The following is a 23,592-nucleotide window of genomic DNA, read 5'->3' as shown; positions in this document are numbered from 1 at the left end:
CTTAAGGAAGAGCTCAGCAAGGTGACAGAGCAGGTGCAGAATTCAAACAGGCATTCAAGACACACCAGGCAGGATGCAGGAAGAGGACAAGTACCCAAAATTCAGAAGACCTAAGCAGCCCCACAAGTGTGAGCAGCTGACACAGTGAGTAGAATTCCTGGCCAGCCTAACCTGAGACAGGGCTGGGCYGACAGTCCCAGGCATGCAGGGACAGCTGGGCACCAGCTGCCTGTCCAGAGCATGGGCTGTGGGAGATGTAGGCTCCTGCCTTTCCAGGAGCTATGGGCCAGGGCTGAAACAGGGACAGGYTGTATTTGTCCTCCAGGTCACTTTAATTTTGTGTCTCGTTCCAGGCTTTACAGGGCAACAGCCTGACAGCACCAGCCCTGCATGATTCTGCAGAGCTGCTTCCACCCAACACCCACCTCTGGGACAAGAAGCAGCGCAAAACAAAGCACGGATTAGGCCAACAAGCTTTAAACAAATAAAAGTCTTTCTTTGTAGCAAAACTAGTGCCAAGCACCAAAGCTTTCCAGGGCCACAGGCTGTAGAGACCTCAGAATACACTGATCAGGATAGTTGTGCACTACCTTAAGCCTCAAAACAACAGGTCATGCCTTCTTAGAGACCAAAGCGGGCTGGGGTGCGTCGTGGTGTCAGGGGCTCCCCCTGCTCCTTTCGCCCAGGGGTGTAGATTTTAGTAGATCTGTTGAATAGGACAAGGGTGATTAATRGAAAATGCAACCATTCCCTGCGGCCTGAACTCCCATGGGAAGCTGGCATCACCCACACAGGCAAGCCATGGGCACRCAGGGCCAGCACCCACCTTGCACTGCCCAGTGGATTACGGCGCTCCTGCTCCTCCCGGCGGGCACGCAGCTGCTCCTCTGCCAAAGCCATTTCCTCCTCCATGGCAGACACTTCCTCCTTGGCACGCCGRCGGTTCTCCTGGAGCAAGGCAGCAGCAGGTTAGGGACAGGAGAGGAATGGCCAGCAGCAGACTACCTGCAGGCCCACAAGCTTGCTCCTTCCATGCCAGAATACAGACACACAGCAGAAGAATGGACTTCTGTTCATTCCTGCTGTTTGCCAGCTCATCCAGGACAGAATACTTACCTGGCGTGATTTGCCAGCGTGTTTGATACTRTAGAACATGGGGCCCAGCTCTGCCAGCCACTCTCCATCCACAGCAGTGACACACTGCATGTACTCCTGCAGGGACAGAAAGACCAGGATAGCAGGATGGCACCCTCAGGACCTGGGCACCATTCCAGAGCCATAGCAGCTCCCTTCCTCCCCCACTTGCTGATGGCACTTTTCAGGCTGGGACCACATCCCTTTCAGGCAATTCCTCCTGGCCTCAGGAGCTGCTATGTGTTGGATTTGACGAGACCACAAAGAGGTGCAAACTTATTCCACAGAAGCCAGAGAAAAATACTGGGGGAAGGTGACAAACAGGACTACAGATAACACAGACATGCCTAGTTGGTATAGAAAGGAAAGGTTGAGATCTGCCACTCAGATCTCAAGTCTCACAGCAAAGTCCTCCCATCCCCCTTGGAGCACTCATCACCCTTCCTGCTAGCCCTCAGCTCAAGCTCACCTTGGTAGTCATAACCAATTCGTGGTACACAATGTAGTCTGGTGTGTAGCCCATGCCAAACAAAGAGCTGGTGGGGTGCAGGTGGCAGGGCATGCCTGTGCGGATGTTCACATACTCCCCAATGCCCTGCAAATACAAGTGTGCTTAGCCCACCTGTTCCCAGGTAGGGCCTCGCAGCCCCTGGGCAGCTCAGACACCTCTCACCTTCAGCTTTGCAGCCTGATGGAAATAGGCAGCACAGATGCACTTCCTGACAATATCCCAGTCCGTCCCACAGGATGCCAGGCTCATTCGCTGCTGCACCATAATGTCCTTGAGCTGGGCACGCACCTCCCGCACCTGCAAAGGTGTGTGCTGCTCAGATCCCTCTTCTGCCTAAGGCTCTCTCCCCCAGCTTTGTGGCCACAGCCTCACCTTCCGCATGGCCTTGGCATGGATGAAGTGCTGATTGCACCACAGGGTAGAATAGCTGTTGTTCTTCCACTGCAGGTAAACATTCAGGTAAGTCAAGTGATCACTTTCTGGAACAGCAAATTTCTCCCGCACTTGGTCACTCTCCTCTTCTCGGCCCTGAAGGGTAAGCAAAGAATACAGGTTAGTCAAAGGGCATGGGAGGGCCCTGAGCTGCTGGAACAGCAGCATCTCGTACCTTAGGCCGGTAAAAGATGGCAGGCACAGACAACATGGAGACAACAAGCAAGATCTCAGAGCTGCAACCCATGTCACAGGAGACAATGAGCATTTTGGAGAGTGCAGGGTCTAGTGGGAACTCCACCATGAGACGTCCCGTAGAGGTCAGACCACCTGTAGAAATGGAACATGAATCACTGATCAGCAGCTGGGCAGGCCCCACCATGGGCTGGCAGCTTGCCCCCAGCAGCCGATACCTGTGTTATCCAGGGCCCCCAGGATCCACAGCTGGTACATAGAATTCAGCATATTGTCCTCAGGGGGCGGATCCATGAAGTGGAATTGCAGCAGGTCCTGCACACCCAGGGACTTGAGCAAGAGCACGACATTGGCGAGGTTGGTGCGCTGGATCTCAGGCACCGTAGTCGTCAGCAGCTCATTCTTGTAGGCACTCTGGGTGTAGAGCCTGGGAAGACATGCCAAGAACATGCTCCTCCTGTTCTGGCCACTGTGTTCCTGACAGACTCTGCTCAGCCTGGCCCAGAATGGCACAGGGCAGCAACCCTGCACTCAGCAGCAGGCCCCTGGGAAGGCATTTCTACCCCAGCCAAAGCAATCACCCCAGCACATTGCACTGTCTGGGCTGCAGCACAGCATATGCCCAAGCACAGCCCTTCCCTGGTCTCACAAAATAGCTGGGAAAGGCCRTTGACTTGGCTCTTATCCTGAGGGCATCCAGGGCAGACCAGCCCCAAGTGAAGATGGGGACAAGACCAAAGTGGAGCACATTCTATTCTCTGCAGAAGCAGTGGGTCCAAAGGTGGCCTTCAGGCCTGCCTACTGCCCACATCACCCCAAAGTTCAAGATAATGAACAGCTCCAGTGAGAAAAAAATACACATAACCTGATGGCAAGCTGAGGATACAGCAGCAACAGGAACACCAGATGTGCCTACCTGAAGCAGTGGCCTGGGCCTGTCCGGCCAGCTCGGCCTGCCCTCTGATTCGCATTGGCCTGACTGATGGGGTAGATCTGCAGCGCGTCCATGCCTATACGGGGGTTGAAAACCTTCAGGGCACAAGATCAGATCAGACTGAAGTAAGAGAAAGGCTGGATCATGACCTCAGAACTCCCTCAATCTACCCCAGAGATCAGAAACAGTACTGAAACCCTGGCTCACCTTCAACTTGCAGTAGCCAGAGTCAATCACAAACATGATACCATCCACTGTCAGTGAGGTCTCTGCAATGTTAGTAGCAACGATGCACTTCCTGACCCCATCAGGAGCCTGCAAACACACTACACCGTCAGTCACGGCCCTGGGCATGGCTCTGCTCCACTGAGAAGTGCGGAGTGGCAGAGGGACAGGGGTAACTCTTGGGAAGTGGGGTAGGATCCATGCTTTCTCTCAGTCTCCAAACGTAATACAGAAGCATATCTGCACCTCTCACTCCTGTTCTGTACTGTCTCCTGCTCCCGTTTTCCCTGTCCCCACCCCGATCACAAAGCACCCATCAGCACCTTCTGGAAGATCTTGGCCTGCAAGTCTGAGGGCAGCTGAGAGTAGATTGGCAGCACAGCAAGAGCAGGYGCCTTCTCCAGCTCCTCAAGGTGCTCCACAATTTGCTCTGAGGTCACCTAGACACAAAGAGCAATGTAAACATCAGATTGAAAAAACAAGGGGATAGGACAGTGCCTGCCCTTCCAACTCACCTCGATGTCCTCCTGGCCAGGCATGAAGACGAGGATGTCTCCAGGAGCACCAGACAAATGGATTTGCAAGGCTTGTTTCACTGCAGCCTCCACATAATCCTCCTGTGGGGTCTGAACCGCACAGTTCAGATTAACCTGGGCCAATAACCTTACCTGYCCTGTCCTGTGTGCAAGACGGTAGCACACCACAGCCACTTCTACCCTGTTCTGTGTGTCCCACTCAAAGTACAGCAAACCTATGYCAAAMCCCCCTCCTGCCAACAGAACTGCCMTCCACAAGCCTGACTATACCTTACTGAAAAGAATATCCACAGGAAAAGTGCGTCCAGGAATGTGGAAAATGGGAACGTTCCCAAAGAAGGAGGCAAAYTTATCTGCATCCATGGTGGCCGAAGTGACAACAAGCTTCAGATCTGAGCGTCGGGCAACCACCTAGAAAGCAGATGAAAGAACAATGTGGAAGGGGCATTCGTGCACAGCTGTGGGCGGTTTTCATTCTTACTAAGACAATGGCACAGGACAGAGCTTCTCTTGTACTCCAGAGGCACTGGTTGCACAAGCTAGGGAACACTGATAATGTATTATCAGAGCAATGAAAATGACCTGCCAACCTCAGCTCAAGAAGCCTTAAGCCAGCAAAGACCTCTGTACTGGGAGTTCTGACATTCAGCCAACAAGACTCTGGCAGCACCAGGAGATGTAACCCCCTAGAACCAGGGACCAGGATGCTGGAGCAGTCACATGCAGATAGAGACATGGTAGCTCTCTCTCCCAGTCCTGGCAGAGAAGGGCTGTCCCAGCTCATGTGCCCCACGCTGTTGYCCTCTAGCCCAGAACGACACACACCTCCCGAAGCAGTCCGAACAGCACATCAGTGTTGAGCGAGCGCTCGTGTGCCTCATCCATGATGATAGCACTGTAGTTGTCCAGGTCAGCCTCCCGCAGTGACTCACGGAGCAGGATCCCATCTGTCATGTACTTGATTACCGTGTTCTCAGATGTGCAGTCCTCAAAGCGGATGGCATAGCCCACCTGCGACGGCAGAGATATCAGAAAGTCTTCCAATAGTGCCCTGCCCTTCCTGTCATTGGGTGGCACTCCTGCACGCCCTGCCAGACTCACCTCCTCCCCCAGACGCACGCCCATCTCCTCACTGACCCGCTTGGCCACCGACATGGCAGCCACTCTGCGGGGCTGCGTGCAGCCGATCATGCCATAGTCGGTGTAGCCATCCTCATGGAGATACTGCGTCAGCTGAGTCGTCTTCCCACTCCCTGTCTCCCCCACCACAATCACAATGCTGTTGTCTCTGAGGAAAAGGAAAAAAACGTTTCTTCATACACTACAAAGAAGGCCTTCTGTGTTCTCTAGCCAAGCATCATCCTACTCAGGCAGGAGAGCAGCCACCAGCCACACAAAACCAATGGGTTTGTTTCCCAAAAGTACAGCTTCCCAATGGTCGTGATTCACAATTCCTCASCTGAGTTCCCAAACATAGCCCAACGCCCTGGGGATGTCTTGGCAGCCATACCTGAGGATGGAGAGCAGTTCTTGCTGTACAGCAAAGATGGGCAGATATTGTCTCTGCTCCAGGATTGATTTCTTCTTGGCAAACTCACTGCTGGCTTCACTTTTTTCTTTCATGTGTTCAGCAAACTTCTGCTCAGTTCTAAGGGAACACCACAAATCCTGAAACTACCTCTCCACACACTTTGCTACACCCATATCCCTAATTAGCAACCGAGCAGAGTAATTCAGAGAAAGCGCCTACTTGTAATCCACTTTGCCATCTTCCATCACCATCTCATCTTTCTCCTCCTCTTTCTTGATTCCCATAATGTCTCCCAGTTTGGTGCCTGCCAGCTCCCAGTGCTTGTGCTGAGCCTGGAAGGAGAGAGCACAACATAACTTTGCCACTGCAAGCACGGACTAAATTCTTCCCCAATTCTACTCATAAAACCAGGAAAAGGGTATTAGTCCCACAATTTCCCAATGCAGAATGCACACCCCCCACTCCTATATCAAGTTTCCCTTTTCCAAATGAACTAGAACAGAGCTATAAGACACTGGGATGAATACAGAGACTTCAGGCACAGGATTACCAGCTCCCTCTTAAGAAAATAATTCCAGCTGCTAAGCCTTCCATTAAATTTGAACTTAAATCTACACAGATCTGAACCAAAAATAATCTTCCTGCCCATGCTAGGCGCTCACAGGTTTTCCTCCCACCTCTGCTATCCGTCTAGCAACCACCACCATTCCATTCCTAGAAAAAGTAGCTCAAATCCAGCCCAGTTTCAATGTACAAGGAACACATCTGCACTTCCCCCACAGCTGATATGTGAACTTTAGGGAAAGTCTCTAGAAAACACTCCTAAAAACTGATCAGCTTCCTTGCCCTATACTCCTCCTCCTCCTCCTCCTCGCAACTCTTCTGCTGAGACATGACAARGTACATCCTGCTGCCCTACTGCCTGGTGACTGTCTCTAAGCTACCTGGCATTCTTCCACCTGCTTCCTTCTCCAGAATTTCAAAWATCCAACTGCAGAGTGATTCATGTCCCAGGCAGTACCCAAGAAGATCACACCACAGCAGCTGCTACGAGGCAATGCAAGTAAGCTGGGCTGCCAGGATGTCACAGGTCACAAAAATCTGAACTCCTTATCATCACTGCTGCCAAAGCCTGAATGCTGCAGAGTCCAAACAAGGCTGTGAGGAACTACATAAWGTGTATCGTGGTCAGTGAGCCAAAGAGCCGCAGCATACCCTCTTACGCTCCTTTTGCTCCCTGTGCTTGCGCACCAACTGACTGCCTTTCCGAGCAATGATGGCCAAATCCGAGGTGGCATCCTTCACAGGGATGACTGGCTCTGGCTGGAGGGAAAAGGCACTGCTTTAGCAAAAACATCCCACATGTACAGGGCTTCCTGCCATCAGTGCCTTCAGCCACAATCCCTACCTGCTTGGTGAAGACAATCCTTCCATCTAGGAAAGGGGGCACTAGATTGTGTACCAACAAATGCACTTTAGCGGAGTTATCCTCCTCAAAATCTTCATCCACTTCAATCCGATGGACCACACCACTGGTGAGCATGCGATTTGTCTCCCAGCGCTCATTATCCTGCAGSAAACAACATATCAGTAACACAATGAAACCCCACAGAAAAGCCCCAGAGACCACACCACAACACCAAGCTCGGGTCTGGGCTCTGCACTGCAACAGGATAGTTCAAGCCTACTGAGACTAAAAGTTAGCGCAAGGGAAGAAACAGTAACTGGAAGCAGTGGGGTACAGGAAACAGACTGSCCATGTAAAACACAAGGTCAACAGCGCTATCTTCAAGGAAATGCAGGCTAGACATTGCCTGCAAGGCACTCAGAATACATCAGGAAACCTGGGCATTGTCCTGCTCAYGTGATGAGGGCAGCTGCTCCCAGCATCCACTGGGCTAACAGTGGACAAGCCCAGCAATGCACCTTGCACTCAGAACAGGAGGAGCATGGTCCTGTGCACTCCTGCTGCCCGCGACACTGCAGTCACCAGCCACTCCAAGTGGGAACGCCGCCCACGCAGGAGGTGCAGCGCTGCATTTTCCAGGGGAACTCAACCACAATTTCCCTGTGTGCACTCCTTCAGCCTAGCCCAGGACCAAGAGTCCTTCTCCACCTGTGAGCAAGGGCTCAACGAGTGGATCTCTCATGGGGCAGCAAACCCCCYGTGTTCAGAGCAGCCAACATTGCATCTTGGCCCTACCTCATTGATCTGACGCCGCTGTGCCGAGATCCGCTTCTGCCTCTGCTTGTGCAAGTGCTGCTCACGCTTCTTTACATACTCCTCAGAGGAGTAAGCCAAAGGGTTGTGAAACTCATCATAGCCCTCGTCCATCATGTACCAGTCCCGGTCAGCTTGCTGGGAAAGGAGAAGTGCAGCACTGAGCTCTGCCCATTCCCCACAGCGCAGTGGCCCTGAGCCCCTGGSCCGCCCCAGACTCTCACCCGCTGGTCATCCTCCCACTGCTGCCGCTCCTCCTCTGTCTCAAAGGCGATGCCCTCCTCCCCGTCCATGCGTCGCCCTGGGGTGAGCCAGATGTTCCAGAATGCTCCCAAGAAAACCCTGAGGAGCTGACTCTGTGCCACGGGAAAGGGGATTCCACACTGCCCACCCTGGGTAGGTCAGCCCAGGTTCCTCACCTCTCCCTCGGGACAGGCGTGGCGTGGCCCCCAGGTGCCGACGGTCATCAGCCCATTCGTTGTACTTGTACGATGGGGTGGGCAATGGCGTCTTATCAGAGTACCGGCTCCTCACAGACCTGGAAAAACAGTAGGAGGGAGGAACTCAGCCAGGCATTTCTCATATGCCCACCATCCCCTTCCTGCAGTTCCACAGCTTACAGCAAAGCCTTACTAGTACCTGTCCCGCTCCCGCCGGTCTGTGTCCCGCAGTGATGATGGTCGGTGGCTACGCTCCGAGTCTCGATAGGAAGGTGTAGGTGACGGAGATTCCCACTGTGAGCGACGGGCACTGCTGTAGCCACCATCATCTTCCTCCCAGCTGGAGCGAGATGGTGTGGCTGCATCTGGCAGAAAACATGGGGTTTGACACCTCATGTTCAAAAAGTGGCCCTGGACAACTGGAGCCACCTAACACGTTCTAAGCAAGGAGCATTTAAAAGAGAGTACCCACTTGCCCTCCTGCTAAGTAAGAGAAGGGGCTGACCCAGTGATTCCAAGCAATTTCTGAAGAATCACATTTCCATCAGCCAGACCCAGAACGGATGCCAGTGCAGAGATCTGCCGGATTTCCAAATGCGCAGAGCTGGCACACTGCTCCCAGACCCAAGCTGAGCTGGGAATTTTATGCTTGGCTTAACCGCAAACATTACAAGGCACAAGCTTTTCCACCACCACTTTCCACTACCCCTGTCCCACGAAAACAGCAGAAAGCATAAAAAACTCTAAGCCCCTCCCTCTCAGGTCTCACTCAAGAGCTGTACCAGGTCCCATTCCCACCTTTGGGCCGATGTCGGGGGCTCTCCGGTTCAGTCCTCCGGCCACTCCGTTCTGACGACCCGTCCCTCTCTGACCTGCTGTGATGACTCCTGTCCCGCTCCTCTGCAAGAAGAAAACAGAAGCAGGTGTCTATTGCACAAAGAGGCTTCCCAAGTCTGCTGCAGAAATCACCACAAAACTAATAAGGACTTATTAACAAACAGGCTAACGACAAGCCCAGACCCAAAGCAGGAAGCACCACAAAGGTCTCTGAGCAATTACCACGATCTCGTTTACGATCGTGGTCSCGATCCCTACTGCGATCCTTCTTCCGTTCCTTCTCATCCTTGGAGGAGGCAAAGACTCCATGTTCCCGACGCTCTCTCTCCCGCTGCCGGCTGCGTTCCCAGAACTCCTCGCTGACACCCCCTGTGTAGGAAGGCGTCTCTACGTGCACGGAGCGGTAATGTCTAGGCAGGCAGAACAGACAGAAAAAACAATGAGAAGTGCTGAGCAACAGCAGCCCTTCGGCTGGTSCGGCAGAGCTCCTGCTGCAGCCTCTGCCACGGTGCCCCGCAGTCCTGCCCCGCCTCCCCGCTCACACCGCCGGCCCCGCATGTCACCGACTGTGCTCACACTACGCTCTGCAGTGCACAGAGGCTGCWGCACCCGGCCGGGAGCGGCCACTGCCGGCCCCAGGAATCCTCCACAAACCTCACCTGTTCCTGCGAGCTCTGCGGCTGCTCCTGTCGGCCTCGTCCTCTTCCTCGTCCTCGGCACTGCCGGCCTCGTCACGACCCTCTTCCCAGTCCTTGTAAGAGGCGACACGGGATCGCYTTCCCCCGGCCGCCTCCTCCTGGCGCTCCCGCCGCTTCTGCGCCGCCAGCACGTCCAGCCCCAGCAGGGAGACGCGCGGGGCCGGTGCCTTGAAGACGTGCTGCTCGGCGCCCTGCTCCCGCAGTACCAGCCCGCCCGCCTCGCCGCTCGGGCTCGTCCCCGACAGCCGGTGCAGCGACTCCTCGCTCGCCGCAGCCATGGTGGGTCCCAGCCGCGGTTCCCTCAGCGACCGTAACCCGGCTCCCGGAGCGCGGCCATAACCGCCCCACAATGCCCGGCGGGGGAAGCCGCTCTAGCCAAGTGTACCATAGACAGCGGCCCGAGCCTATGGGAGAGCCGGCACCATAGAGTCCGAACCCGCGCCATGAGCGGCGCTCCTGCGTGAGGGCACTTCCGGCGGGGACACCGCGCGGGGTCAGGGAGCGCGGGGCGGGGACAGAGCGGGACAGAGCGGGACAGAGCGGGACACACACACCGGGACAGAGCGGGACAGAGCGGACACACCGGGACATACCGGGACAGAGCGGGACACACCGGGACAGCCCCCCACACCCCCGCACAGCTGCGGCGAGAATTCCTCAGAGCCCGGGACCGCGAGCGAGGGCAGGCAATGCTGAGCCCCGGGAGAGTGGCCGGTATGGCTCCGGGCACACAGACTCCTGACACACACACCCAGTGCCTGCACTGACAGACAGACACACACACAGCCTGCAGCCTGGTGCGCAACAGTTTTATTATCTCATGGCGCTAACTCAGTCAGCTGCTACAGTGTCCTTCACACAGGCCAGGACGCTTCAGGTCCAATGCATGCCATACTTTCAGCTGTGCAGGTGTTGGTGGAGCCGAGGATGCCGGCTGCATACCGGGTGTCATCACCGGGGTCCTTCACGGCAAACGCTCCACCTGCATCCCAGAGCAGGCGTCCTCCCGCAGCTCACTCAGGCCCACACAGAAGATGTCATTGCTAAGGATGGGCTGCACCCAGTAGGATGCATTCCCCACATTGTAGTATTCCCAGCACTGCTCCCTCTTAGCCACTGGCAGCATCACATACTTGCRCTGGCTGAAGGGTACAGCATGGACAGGCTCTGAGGGACCACAGCCAAGCCGGCTTCCAAGCAGTAGCCACCTCTTCCCATGTAGCGGGCTGCAGCCTCGTGGGTGCAGGTTGGTTGTCAGCGGTGCCGAGGGCCCAAGCTCAGCTTAGTGGAACTYACAGCAGCAACCACTGGCTACTGTCCCAGCTGGATGTGGCCAGGCAGCAGCAAGGGTGCAAGGCAGAGCACATCAGCCTGTTCCCACAGTCTGCCTCCCGCAGGAACACAGCCAAGGGGCAGCAGGAGGGAAGGGAAGGCAGTGCTCCAGGAAGGCCATCCCAAAACCATTCAGAGCACATGGGTCCAGCTCCAGTTCTGAGCCACTGAAGCTTGGCCTGCTGGGGGGTCTTATCAGCATCCCCCTTCCCCTTGGATATTTTGGTCCCTCAGGCTCAGGAGGGACACACGTCCAGTACCAGACACCCCAGAAGGCAGTTTTTCCATCCTCTGTGAGCTTCTTTCCATTTCACTGGGCATCTCTGTCCATGAACAATGCAGGGCTTGACAACCCTGGCCCAGCACCTACGGGTGCCACCRCACAGAAGGCCGGAGTCTAACACAGGATGCATCAGGGCTTAGCTCCAATCTGTGAACCTTGACAGCACTTCAGGAAGCTGCTGTGTCACCCTCAGACTGGGAGAACAAGTTTCCTAGGCCTGCTCCAAAGCAGATGAACACCTCGGCCAATTGACCAGGTGACATCCCTGTTAAAAGAGTGAGCAGTATCATCCATCCACAGCAGAGAATCACTAAGTTAAGAGTGCAGGGGACTGCAGAAGCAGGGAGCAGGCAGGCGACAGCCCTGACACAATCCAAGGGCCACTCAGAGCAAGGTCAGCAGTGAACAACTTTGGTGAAATATTGTGGTGCAATCCGGCTCTGCAGGGTGGAGTGCAAGAGGCTGTTGATGGAATGCTGTGTGCAGCGTGAGCTGTTGCTCAAGAAAAGCCCAAGAGGACTGCAGTGAGTTCAGAGGTCCCAAAGACAAAACCAACAGATGGAAGCACCCCTGATCAGGCCCTTTCCACAACTGACAGGGCACGACTGCAGCCATCTGCAAACAGCTGYGTTCTGGTGTCAAAGTGATGAGTGGGCACCAGCAGCACACCACCCCCCCTACAAGGGCCTGGCCTCAGGCAGAGGTCTCTGCCAGGGTAACCCTGGCATGCTCGTCAGTTCATCCCAGAGCTCAGCTACCCTGTGACTTCTTCCACCAGGAAAAGTGGAAGCAACACTGAGAGAACTGGTCCTGCTAGGCTGAGAAGCTGGGCTGCATCCCTCCAGCCCATGAGGTGTCCCCAGAGCAGCACACAGGACCARGTGGCCCAAATGTTTATTGACACTCAGTTTTGCTGTCCACATGGATGCCAAAACACAGCCCTGAACAGCAGCACTGTTGTGAAAGCCCCAACCTTTGCTCAACACCAGTGCAGCCCCTGCTTCACCCATCAGACCCTTCTCAGGGCTGGGACCAGGAATTTGTCTCAGCCTCAGTCTGCCCAGCACTGGAATCGTCAGACCCATCCCTGCTCAGCCACGGCTCCTTCCAGCTAGACCTTCATTCTGCAGTGTGTCAGCMCCGGTGATCTGCTCCAACCGCCTCCATGACGTTCTTGAAGCCCTGCTCCCTAAGCATGGACAGCGTGCAGCTGGACTGGGCTGGCTCTGCGGCTCAATGTACCTGGCAGTGCCATGGTTTGGGCACGAGCACACAGCTGTCCAGAGCAGTCTGAGGCCCAGGGGCTCTCTGAGGAGCTGCCAGGCCTCCACTCACCTCAGCAGCTCCTCCAGTTCCCGCTTCACTGCCCCCACCACTGGCGGCCCGTGGTACACAAGTGCTGTGTACAGCTGCACAAGCGAGGCTCCGGCACGGATCTTCTCCAGAGCATCCTGCCCACTGCTCACCCCACCCACCCCGATGATGGGCACCTGGCCTATGGGCAGGCAGAGGGTCAGGATGGTGCATGCAATGCTGGCATGCACCCCCAAACCCTGTTGTGCCATCACCTCGGGTGAGAGCGTACATCTCCCTGATGGTCTGTGTGGAGAGCTCCCGCAGGGGCTTCCCACTGAGGCCTCCAGGCTCCATGCGCTGCCTGCTCTGAAGACTGCTGGGGCGGCTCACGGTAGTGTTGCTGACTATCAGCCCATCCACACCTAGCTACAGGGGCAGCAGTGTGAGGACACAGCTTCCAYACGCAGCCCAGCCCTCCCTTACCCTCCTGCCAGATCAGGACATCCCAGCACACAGCCCAGAAGTGTGCCTGGGGACAAAGTAGCTGCCCCTCCATGCCTGGACTGTCTGGGTCACCCAACGCCTGGGTAACACACACAGGCCCTCACAGATTCTGACTTACCCATGACACCATCCCCAYAGCAGGCAGAGAGCTGCAGGTGTACCTATCCCTCAGAAAGGTGACATGCCAGGAGCACCATGGCTCTGCCTCTGGTGGCCTCCCCTTCCTGCCTCCTCACCTCACAGACAACGCTGGCGATGTCCTGCTTGTCCTGTGCACTGAGGTCAGGGGCAATCTTCACCAGCACGGCTGGCTTATGTTTGCAGGGCAGCAGGTCCCTCTCCRCCAGCACCTGTGGGTCCATATGGCAGGGAGATGCATCCTGCATCCTGCCCCAGCCAGGAGCCACAGACCCACCACCACAGGGAGTACAGGGACAGGCCCTGCCTCTATGTGGCACTGCCCAGAGGAGAGAGAGCTGTGGCACAGGGCCTGGAGCACACACTAGGAGCCCAGCAACGCCTGAACTTGTGGGGTGGATGATTTGCTGCCTCTTGCAGGAGCAAAGTGAAGAGCAATGCCTCACTGCTCCTGAGCCCTTTGTTGGGATGCAGTGCTCCAGTACACCCCATGGCAGCAGTTGATCAGGGGACATCTCAGTGGTCYTGCCCACCACTCTGGGAAGTCATCCCACTCCTCTCTGTGCTGGGGAAAATCCACTGGCTGGAGCAGTGGAGATGTTGCCAGGGGATGGGATGCTTCCAGTGCTACAGCTGTGGTTTGGACTGRCTGGAGGGAAGCACCTACCTTGCTCAGCAGGTCCCGCAGCTCAGCCTTGCCCTGCAGGTCCCGCAAGCCTGGGGTGTTCGGGCTGGACACATTCACAACTAGGTAGTCAGCCAAAGGGCCCAGTGTCCGGACCCCAGCCGTGTAGTCAGCTGCAGCATCACTAGAGCTCTTGTTCTTGCCCAGGTTGACTCCAAGAGGCATCCCAGCTGGAACACAGGCACAGCTGAATCAGGGCAGCAGGACCAACCACCATCCAAGGGCCAGAACACCCAAAAAATGAGGCCCCAGGACCAGCTAAAGTCAAGATGGGGATATGCAGCCCATGTGTTTCATGAGGTTGGGTCTGGGACTGTCCTGCAGCCACAGGAGTTTTGCCACAGTTATCCCAGTCAGCACCTCCCAGCACCACAACCTTCAAGCTGGCAGAGGCTGTCCTCAGGATCTGCCCAGCTGGCATCCTCTTAGCTTTGGCTATGTTAACAGACACAACCCGCCCAAAGGAGCGAGTGGAACTTGATCCCAGAGAACACAGCAGGAGAAAGGTGCCTAGTCACAATGCCAAGGGTAAGAACCAACAACCCCAAGAGAGTCTTGCTGTCTGATGTACCTTGCTCTGGCCAGGGCGCTCCTGTGCCTTAATACCAGCATTACACAGCAATCCTGACCTACAGGTACCAGGGAGACCCTCAAATCTACCCTGCAGACCCCAAGAGCAAAGGCTTATAGGTTTGTCTCACCCGCAGTGAGCCTGATCTGCGTCTCCTGGCGGGCTCGCAGCCTGCGCTCCACCATGACGTGGCCGTGGCTGTTGAATCCATACCTGCACCAGGACACAGGAGGTTCAAGGCTAGGTTATGACTGCAACAGGACATGCAAAAACCACAAGGCAGAGGTGTAGTCTCGGCAGTTTTGCTCAGCACATCAACCCAAGAGCCACCACTGCACCAATCACAGACATCAGACTACCAGACACCCTCCCTCAGGGGGCAGACTCTGGGACATGGCAAAGCACTTCAGATCCCACCTGTTGATGATCGCCTCATCTTCTGTCAGCCGGAAGACCCTGGGCTTAGAGTTCCCTTCCTGGGGCTCGGGTGTGACAGTCCCCACTTCCACAAAGCCAAAGCCCATCTTGTACAGCCCGTCTACGGCCTCACACTGCTTGTCGAAGCCAGCAGCCAAGCCCAACGGGTTGCAGAACCGCCGCCCGAAGACTTGCACCTCCTGCGGGGCTGGGGCTAGGTCAGAGCCCAGACTCCAGAAGCCACAGCCAAGGCCTCACTCCAGCCCCGCTCCCGACAGACCCAGCCGACTCTCCTGCTTTAAGGCATGCCTACCCGAGGGTCYCTCGTTGCTCCCTACAGACTACGACAGTACCCAGCCCCTGCGCACCCCGCCGGGCCCTGCGACCCACCCCCCATTCCTCTGTCTTGACCGCCTTGCCCGCCCCGATCCCCGCGGTCCCCCCGTCCTTCCCCTCCCCATCAAGAGTCGCACCAGTGCGGGGCCGTCGGGACGGGCGGGAGGCAGCAGCCCGAGGGCGGCRGCGCGCAAAGCCAGCCCGTGTGCGGCCTCGGGGGGCAGCGCCCGGAGCGCGGGCATCACCGCCGCCGCGTAGAGCCGCTCATCGCCCGCCGCCAGCGCCGATCCCAGCAGGAGCCCGCAGCCTCCAAGCGCCAGCGCCCGCAGGCGCCCCTGCACCGGGCTGTCAGCAGCGCACCAGCACTGATCCCCCATCGGCACCCTCACCCACCCCAGCCCGGTACCGATCCCATCCCCGCACCGATCCCATCCCGTCCCCTCCTGTCCCAGCGGGCCGGCCCCGATCCCACACCGCCCGTCCCGTCCCGGCACCGTCCCCTCCAGCCGCCACCGCCCAAACCCAGCTGCCCCACAACGAGCCCCACAACGAGCCCCACAACGGGCCCCACAACGGGCCCCAAAATGAGCCCCACAACGGGCCCCACAACGGGCCCCACAACGAGCCCCACAGCGGGCCCCACAACGGGCCCCACAACGAGCCCCACAACGGGCCCCAAAATGAGCCCCACAACGAGCCCCACAGCGGGCCTCATAACGAGCCCCACAACGAGCCCCACAACGAGCCCCACAGCGAGCCCCACAGCGAGCCCCACAACGAGCCCCACAGCGGGCCCCACAGCGGGCCCCACAGCGGGCCCCACAACGAGCCCCACAGCGGGCCCCACAACGAGCCCCACAGCGGGCCCCGCCCGCACCGTCCCCGCTCCCCCGCGGTCCCCGCTCCGCTCACGCGCAGGGGCGCCGCCATTTGCCCGGACACTGAAGGGACTTCCGGGAGGCCCGCGTGTGATTGGCGGAGGCGGCCCCGCTCAGCCAATGGCGCTGCAGCACAGGCCCCGGCAGTTCCCGCGCAGTCCCCATGGATCGCGCACAGCACGGGCCACAACGGCGCTTTATTGGAACAGAGCACGGGTACAAACGGCCCGAGCCCCGCGGGAAAGCGGCTGCAGGGGCACGGACAAGGACGCTCCAGGTGGTGTACAGCTGGACAGCATCGTGGACAGGTACGGTACAGTTCCGGGATGCCTCGCCCCCGGCTCCRAAAGGGGAAACAAGATGCTGCTGCACGTTGTGTCAGAGCACCCGCCACGCCTGGTCCCCAGAGCTCGGTGGTCCACAGCTGCACAGTGCCCAGGAGGAAAGCTGCTGCCTCAACCTCGAGGCAGCCGCACTGCCTGCCAGGCTCTGCCCTCTGCGGTGCCAGTCACACACCCAAGAGGCCCAGGYAGAACGTGCCGCCCCTCCTGCAAACTGGGAACAGATGCCACCGAGAATACCATGAAGCTAGTGAAGCTCCCCAAGAGAGAGCCTCCGTTGGGAGCAGAGCCATCACGGAGGCAGCCAGGAACAATGCCCAGAATATCACACGCAGCTTCCCCATACAGCTACGCAGACTGACAGARACTCTTCCCTGCCCCAGTCTCACAACATTCCCCACAGTTCACCTCCTGGAGCAGCAAAGGTCAGAAAGCAGCAGCACTTGGTGTAAGTAGAGAAGGAAGAGAGCTCAAAAAGAGTATGTTCACCCGAGGTTATTACAGGAAACCCATTTCAAGAGGAGTCATTTCAGAGAGATGTCACAGCTCCTGCCCCTCCTTCCTRAAGCCCAGGAAGTTTTATGTTTTCTTCTTTAGCTCCTCAAATCTCCGTGAAAGATCATCGAAGTCAATGTCTTCTGAGGCAGAAGAGTTGGCGCCAGCAGATGCTGTTGGCAGTGTGTCTGGCACAGATGGCAATTCAGGCAGCACAAAGTTATCGAAGGTATTAGGAGCTCCAGCTCTTGGTTTAGGAGAAGTTTCTGGCTTGGGCTCAGGCCCTGTTTATAAAAACAGAGGTATTGTTGTATCTCACCATCAGCTCACACTCACCGGGCCAAACGGAGCCTCACAAAGGAATGGTCATTCCAGCAAGAGGCAGTACCAATGGGTTTTTCTGAACAGCCCCTAATACCCAAGGTTTCCCAAACCTCATACTCATTTCCCAACCCAAACGTRCTCACCAGACACAGATGCAGCAGCGTCCTTGTCAGTGTTAGGCTCATCGATCTGAAAAAGACTCTCAGTTATTACAGCTCTGTCCCACCAGGCATGGTCACACCAGCACACAGGCAGAGCTCAGAGGCATYGCTCCAGCAGAGCTGTGCACATGCTTCCGGAGCCCCAGGAGGCCACCATGGCTTTGGAACAACTTGCCTCTCTTCCCAAGAAACAGGCAGCTCTTCAGCTTTTCTCTCCCTCCCTGACAACTAGAGCAGCTTCACTGACCATATTCTGAAACTGGATCTACAGAGCATATCCACTACCAGGTCTGAAAAATTTATCAAGGGCATCAGTTGGAAAACACCACCCTCTTCATCCACATCATCACAGCTCCTTGCTGCCTTTCTTCATAAACCGACAGGCTCTTGTGACTAGCAGCAGCGTATGAAATGACCCACCCCAGGTCTTGGTTTGTCTGGGAAAGAGGCCTGTGGCACACTCAACTGTGCTAGTGAAACTCACTCCCTGCAGGCTGCAGCCAGMAACATCCATTGCCACCAGTTCACCTGCACTGCTGCACCCGTGCCTGCCCATCCCTGTCTCAGGCTGCTGGGCAGGGAGCACCCATGGTGCTTGGCTGTGCTCCCTACTCAGATAGTGCAAAAGCAAACAGCATGTCACCAAAGCCAGAGTAGGTGGCATGATGACAAACTGCTTTGTTGTCTCCCAAGCACTGTGAAAGGAAGAGTGTTTAACCATACAGCACCTGGGTCAACCACAATTGTCATCCAGGCAAATTARTAAGTTCAAAAGCCGTAATTAAACAGACTCAGTGATAAACCCCTCACATTGCAAAAACCRGAACTCGTGGACTCTGCTTGTTAATTGTTTATCACCACTTGAACAATGCAGCAAGGGACATCTTGGGTTTCCTTTGCAGCCAAAGTACAGAGCTGAAAGGAACTTCTCTCCACAAGTCATCCTCCCATCACATGCTTTCAGTGATTCACTTGCACCAGCAAGCAATGCCTGCACCACCCCAAAAGCTCCAAAGGTTGGCAGCCGAATCCTTACTGAACATTTCCCTTCTGTGGTTACCACTGCACTCTCTGAGGATCTCTCTGCTGTCTGCAATGACCATTCAGTTCAGGCACTTACGGACTCGTATGTGGGTGGGTTTGCTGGAATTGGTGGTGGGTGGATGTTAGTGAAAGGCTGGTAGGTCCCAACTGGCAGGCCACTGAAGTTCTCCTGTACAGAGACATCAGTCATGCATCAGACTACTGACCCGAGACACCACATGCCTACAGCGGTCATGGGAGCCACGGGAAGCAGTCTTAGATAAATGCAGGCAAGTATCCAAGTGGRTAAGAGTTTACGCTTACAAGGAAGACAGTCTCAAATATTAAGTCAGATGTAGTCACCTGGAGCAGGCAGACCCAGCTACCTGGACTGGGAGTTATTCCAAAGAACCAGCACAAGTAAATACTTAATCTTTCAAGGCATCAGAAGTACCACACCAATAAAGGAAATACTCTGCTATTTCTGGCCCTGTGCTCAGTATCACAGAATAGGACAGAGGTTTCTGGCTCACACAAGGCTTTGAATTGCCCTCATTTATAACACAACAGTGCCTCGCAGACCCAGACCTTGCACCAGCCCTCAGCATGTTTATGCCCAGGCCAACAACCAGCTGATGATACTTGTCCCAGATTTTCCACAAAAATCACTTCAGCACTACCAAGACCATATTAAGACTCCAAGCCACTCCACTATTGTTCTCTCCAGTCTACACAGATATCCTGCAAGTAACTTTGTTCAGAGAACAGAGTTCTTTTCAGCTTCCACCTTTCACCCTTACAACAAACCATCTGCAAGAGCCATTAGCTCAGTCTCCTTCCCTTGCAGGTTTGAAGGCRGGGCTTTTCTACATTTTTCTGTGCTGTTCCCACCCACAAAACTCACCTGATTTCCTTGACTGAATCTACACTACCAGCCTACCAACTTCAAAGYGCAGTGCCAACTCCTGGACAAAAGTCTGGCAATTGGAAGACTGCCTCAGGAGTTAAACTTGGAGTCCTCTGTTCCCTGAAGGCAAAGAGGCATGGCTGGAGAACAGGGGTAGGAACCTCCACAGTCAAGAAGCAACACAAAGCTTCAGCTGCACTGCCAACAGCCTCCATCCCATTAAGTCTCACACCAAGAAGATGGCCTTCTGACACACTGAGCTATCCAGGTACAGTTAGCACCACAACAGGAGTCTTTCACAGAAAAAAAATACACAAAGCTAAGGAACTTACCGGTCCCTTTGGAGGTGGATAGGAAAAAGGTGGATTTGCTGTTGGCATAGGCATAGGCATCATCACAGGCATGGGCACTAACCCATCATGACCTGTCATTGGGGCTGTAAATCCACCACCTCCGCCCCCTCCATGGCCACCCTTCTTCACATCATCCGTGAACCCCACATCAATTAGATCTGCCTCTCCACCTGCTGGAGCTTCAGCCTAGAAAGGGCAGAAGAATTCTGCTCACCGACACATCTCTGTTCTGCTCACAGCCCTCTATACAGCATTAGATGCAGCATTTGTCAATGGACAAGATGGGAATATGCAACTAGAACAGAACAGGGAGCAGCCATACAGTGGTATTAATGGGAAACAGAACAGGAACCAGGCTGTGGCATGCATAACTACTGCAACATGTTGTAGGGTTGTATGAAGGAACAAGGATTGCATTACACTGGTGTCTAGAAGACAACAAAGCACAAGGACCACCCAGTTCACTACAATGCCACATCCTGAGGCTCACTCACCATCACCACTGAGTCAGGCTCGTATGGCACATTGTAGTTCTTAGCGATTTCGATGAGGTATCGCTCCACCAGGATCTTGGGCGGTGCTTCGACACTCAGCTTGTGCATCAGCTGCAACACAGGAGTGGAGAGACTTAATGGGGCCAGGGCAGTGCAGCACCCCACAGCTCTGTACCAGCATCATCCCACCCAGGGCTGCCAGCTGCAGGGAGCAGCAGGCACCCCTAGGGAGGCCTCTCCACCCAGACAGCATGCTGCAGGCAGCCACAGGCCAGGCTCTACGTGCTCTACCCCTCCCCATCCACAACCAGCAGAGCAGAGCCTCCCTGCCKGGGCCTTCAGCACCATGCTCCAATGCAGGTGGGCCCTGGCTGCACAGCACCTGCCCTGCTCTGTGGTGACTGCAGGCATCAGCTGCTAGCCACAGGCCTAAGGGGCAGCAAGCCTCGGCAGGCATAGCTGCTCTGCCAGCCCCACCGGTTCTACCAGCTCATTACCCTGTCGTTGACTGTYCCAATCTGGTTTGTCCGGCACAGCTTCCCATACTCCTTGCTGTACTTAGCACACAGCTGATCAGCAACCTGCAGCAGAAGAGAAACTCTAGGAACATGCACACCCTTGCTTTCCCCCACCAAAATCCACACATCCACTCACTCATCTCCCTCCCTCATTTCTCCCACTGAGCACACCCCAGTTCAGCAGCTGCAGCCATCTCAGATGCTCCAATGACACCTGTTCTCTATCTGCAGAGCCCACAGAATCCTCTGTTTTAATGATACCAAGCCCAAGGGCTTCCATCAGCACCTGGCTGCATCACCCCCACCCTGAATGTGTAATACCCCTCAAGCACCCCTACTCACAATCTTCAACTCGGCCACTTCCGACTGGAGGCGTGGTGCAGCCCAAATCAATGTTGATACTGCCTCTGCCAGGCCAGAGTCCAACTCCCTAGAACCAAAGGAAACCATTCTCTCTCCACCCCATGCATCCAGCCTTTGCTGCCCTCCATCTGTTTACCCTTAGAAGTTCCCTTTTTACACAATGCACTCCACAGTCTTCCCTACATGGGGAAGAAAAGGTCTCTGGAGAACACTGAGACAATGCAGGTGCCCTTCTGTACCCCAGACCTGTCCCCAGCAGTGCCCTTTCCTTAGTGCAGGACCCTCTCATCCAGAGCTTACTTCATGGACTGGATCAAGCCAAAGCGAGCAAGCAGCAGATCGCAGTACAGCTCCAGGATCTCCATGGCCTCCACAAGGTAATCTTCACGGATGATGTGCTCCACACGAATCCTAGCACGTTCATCTTTTCCAGCTGCCAGGTAATCTGCAATCTCCTTCCTTGCCTTCTGGGCCAACTCAGCTGCAGCACATATCCACAAGGCCAGTCACTGTGCTGGCCTGGGCTCCTGCCTCCAGATCACCCACAGTCCCCATCCRCTCAAAGCCACCATCAGCTTCTCTCCCCTAGAAAACATCTGCAGCATGAGAAACTCAGCTATGGTCTGGCAGAGCTCAAACAGACTCATGTCCAGTTGTGAGCACACTTACTCATGGGAAAAAGGAAAATGGACTTTAGGCTGCTGGAAACACACTTACACCTACAACCTCCCTTCAGAGTTAACCAGGACCACAGACCTTACCTATGTCAGGGCAAGGCACCTCCCACAGCACMCAGGGAGTTCCCCATTGTGCTGTTAGCACACACAACCCACAGCTACCACCCCACAAACAGCATTCCAACAGCTGCCAGGAAAGTGGACAGAGGCCAGACTGCTCTTCCAGGTCCTTGAGCACCAGGACAGCACTGGTTTTTAAGACCTTRCAAGGAAGAGCAAAAAGCTACTCCATACTTGGCCCATTAAAATACCCTGACTTGAGAAAAACCTCAAGTCTCCTGAGCGCCAAAAGCATCCTGTGTCCCACCTGCCCCCTTAAGTACTCACTCTTCTTTTTCTCTAGTAGTTTGAGGCGATTGATGACAAGGCGCAGGTTGACTCGCAAGCGCTCTGCCTTGAATCCAGAGCCCAACATGATAAACACTTTCTGCAGAGAAGAGAGAAGGTCACTGGAACCAAGAACTGCTAGTCAGCACACCAGGCACTGTTTTACTGAAGAAATTCCTCAAACAAATGAGCCCTGGCCTGCCAATACTGAATGTAGTTATTTACAAGTGACTGGACCTCGAGCCCTCATTTTTACCTTTCCCACTTCACAACCCTGCACGAACCAAGACCAACAGGGTTAACCTTAAAAACTTTCAGGAAATTATCCAGGAAACTTCCTGGATATTTTTGAAGGTACTGCAAAGTCAGCTAGAAGAACCAAGCCCATCTCTGTCCTACTGATATACGAGTTATAAACCAGCTATATAATTGAGGACTATACAAACTAAGGTTCTAACAATCTTGTCACCAGAAGGAAAAAGCTGCCATTCCACTTTCCCCACACCCTTCCTGTTTACTGAAAGGAAGGTTAGTCCCCCAGGAACTAGTTCAACGTATTATCCCTACAGAAAGCAAACTCTAAAAGTATTTAATTATAACGTTCTGTTTGCCAAGCACCGTTCATGAAAAAAAAAGTTTCTTTAAAAAATATCACACAGAAAGATCTTGGTTTGCATCCCACCTCCCCACCTGTCCCTGTCAGCGTCTACACTAGCCAGCGCGTAGCCAGCCATGACCTGACCAGGCTGCCAGGACGGCCGCCGGCCACAGCAGCCGCTCCGGCCCAGTGCCCAGCGACAGCTCGGACAGGGCGCAGCTGGCCCTGCGAGAGCTCCACCCGCGCAGCTGCAGCCGAGGGCAAGGGGGGAAATCCCTCTCCCTCCCCAACGAGGTGGCACAGAGGGAATATCCCACAGCAAGAGAGGAGCTCCAGGTCCCGGGGCCATGGCAGAGACCCTGGAGCAGAGCATTCCTCGGGACAGATCCTGGGCTGAGGGAGCCCCTGGAGCAGAGCCCCCCATCACCCCCTCGGCCACCGAGCGCTCCCCGCTCGCACACCGAGCGCCCCCCGCACACCGAGCGCTCCCCGCACACCGCCAGCCGCTCCCCGCTCGCACACCGAGCGCTCCCCGCTCATCGAGCGCTCCCCGCACACCGAGCGCTCCCCGCACACCGAGCGCTCCCCGCTCACCGCCAGCCGCTCCCCGCTCACCGAGCGCCCCCCGCACACCGAGCGCTCCCCGCACACCGAGCGCTCCCCGCTCGCACACCGAGCGCTCCCCGCTCGCACACCGAGCGCTCCCCGCTCACCGCCAGCCGCTCCCCGCACACCGAGCGCTCCCCGCTCACCGCCAGCCGCTCCGCACGGCTCTGTCGCCCAAAATGGCGTGCCCCGGCCGCAGGACTTCATTGCG

At 55.8% G+C, this 23,592-nt stretch overlaps 3 protein-coding genes across 11 annotated transcripts; all 3 read right to left on the bottom strand.

Annotated features, from left to right (window-relative positions):
* Positions 1–297: 297 nt before the first annotated feature.
* On the bottom strand, positions 298–10,148 carry DHX38 (DEAH-box helicase 38). 2 transcript variants are annotated; one of them, XM_057383055.1, is made up of 26 exons: positions 9,656–10,148; positions 9,219–9,406; positions 8,958–9,059; positions 8,359–8,524; positions 8,139–8,257; positions 7,944–8,020; positions 7,702–7,857; positions 6,907–7,068; positions 6,714–6,821; positions 5,718–5,830; positions 5,478–5,615; positions 5,069–5,255; positions 4,793–4,978; positions 4,238–4,378; positions 3,947–4,057; positions 3,755–3,871; positions 3,414–3,521; positions 3,189–3,301; positions 2,491–2,699; positions 2,253–2,407; positions 2,018–2,173; positions 1,808–1,942; positions 1,604–1,729; positions 1,117–1,212; positions 827–948; positions 298–706 (listed from the first exon to the last, which is right to left on the bottom strand). In XM_057383055.1, the coding sequence occupies exons 1-26, from the start codon at positions 9,970–9,972 to the stop codon at positions 622–624; spliced, it is 3,693 nt and encodes a 1,230-aa protein (XP_057239038.1). In that variant the 5' UTR covers positions 9,973–10,148; the 3' UTR covers positions 298–621. The 2 variants fall into 2 exon arrangements, with proteins under 2 accessions (XP_057239038.1, XP_057239040.1); XM_057383057.1 differs by lacking the exon at positions 9,656–10,148 and having other exon boundaries at positions 8,359–8,453; positions 9,219–9,367.
* Positions 10,149–12,186: 2,038 nt separating this feature from the next.
* DHODH (dihydroorotate dehydrogenase (quinone)) lies at positions 12,187–16,233 on the bottom strand. 3 transcript variants are annotated; one of them, XM_057383085.1, is made up of 9 exons: positions 16,169–16,231; positions 15,394–15,591; positions 14,921–15,120; positions 14,634–14,716; positions 13,915–14,102; positions 13,346–13,459; positions 12,878–13,031; positions 12,645–12,804; positions 12,187–12,551 (listed from the first exon to the last, which is right to left on the bottom strand). In XM_057383085.1, the coding sequence occupies exons 1-9, from the start codon at positions 16,184–16,186 to the stop codon at positions 12,401–12,403; spliced, it is 1,266 nt and encodes a 421-aa protein (XP_057239068.1). In that variant the 5' UTR covers positions 16,187–16,231; the 3' UTR covers positions 12,187–12,400. The 3 variants fall into 3 exon arrangements, with proteins under 3 accessions (XP_057239068.1, XP_057239069.1, XP_057239070.1); XM_057383086.1 differs by having other exon boundaries at positions 12,187–12,498; positions 16,169–16,230; XM_057383087.1 differs by lacking the exon at positions 15,394–15,591 and having other exon boundaries at positions 16,169–16,233.
* Positions 16,234–16,316: 83 nt separating this feature from the next.
* On the bottom strand, positions 16,317–23,592 carry IST1 (IST1 factor associated with ESCRT-III). 6 transcript variants are annotated; one of them, XM_057383090.1, is made up of 10 exons: positions 23,528–23,592; positions 22,178–22,277; positions 21,414–21,594; positions 21,093–21,180; positions 20,730–20,813; positions 20,233–20,343; positions 19,718–19,924; positions 18,576–18,668; positions 17,438–17,483; positions 16,317–17,254 (listed from the first exon to the last, which is right to left on the bottom strand). In XM_057383090.1, exons 2-10 carry the CDS (start codon positions 22,263–22,265, stop codon positions 17,055–17,057), a joined length of 1,098 nt encoding a protein of 365 aa, XP_057239073.1. In that variant the 5' UTR covers positions 22,266–22,277; positions 23,528–23,592; the 3' UTR covers positions 16,317–17,054. The 6 variants fall into 6 exon arrangements, with proteins under 6 accessions (XP_057239073.1, XP_057239076.1, XP_057239078.1 ...); XM_057383093.1 differs by lacking the exon at positions 23,528–23,592 and adding an exon at positions 23,352–23,404; XM_057383095.1 differs by lacking the exon at positions 23,528–23,592 and adding an exon at positions 23,370–23,392.

The sequence above is a fragment of the Malurus melanocephalus genome, unplaced genomic scaffold, assembly GCF_030028575.1.
Source record: "Malurus melanocephalus ecotype Western Australia unplaced genomic scaffold, MMel_1.1 scaffold_605, whole genome shotgun sequence".
Classification (NCBI taxonomy): domain Eukaryota; kingdom Metazoa; phylum Chordata; class Aves; order Passeriformes; family Maluridae; genus Malurus; species Malurus melanocephalus.
Note: the sequence above shows the minus strand (reverse complement) of the source record. Positions and strands in the feature narration are given on the sequence as shown.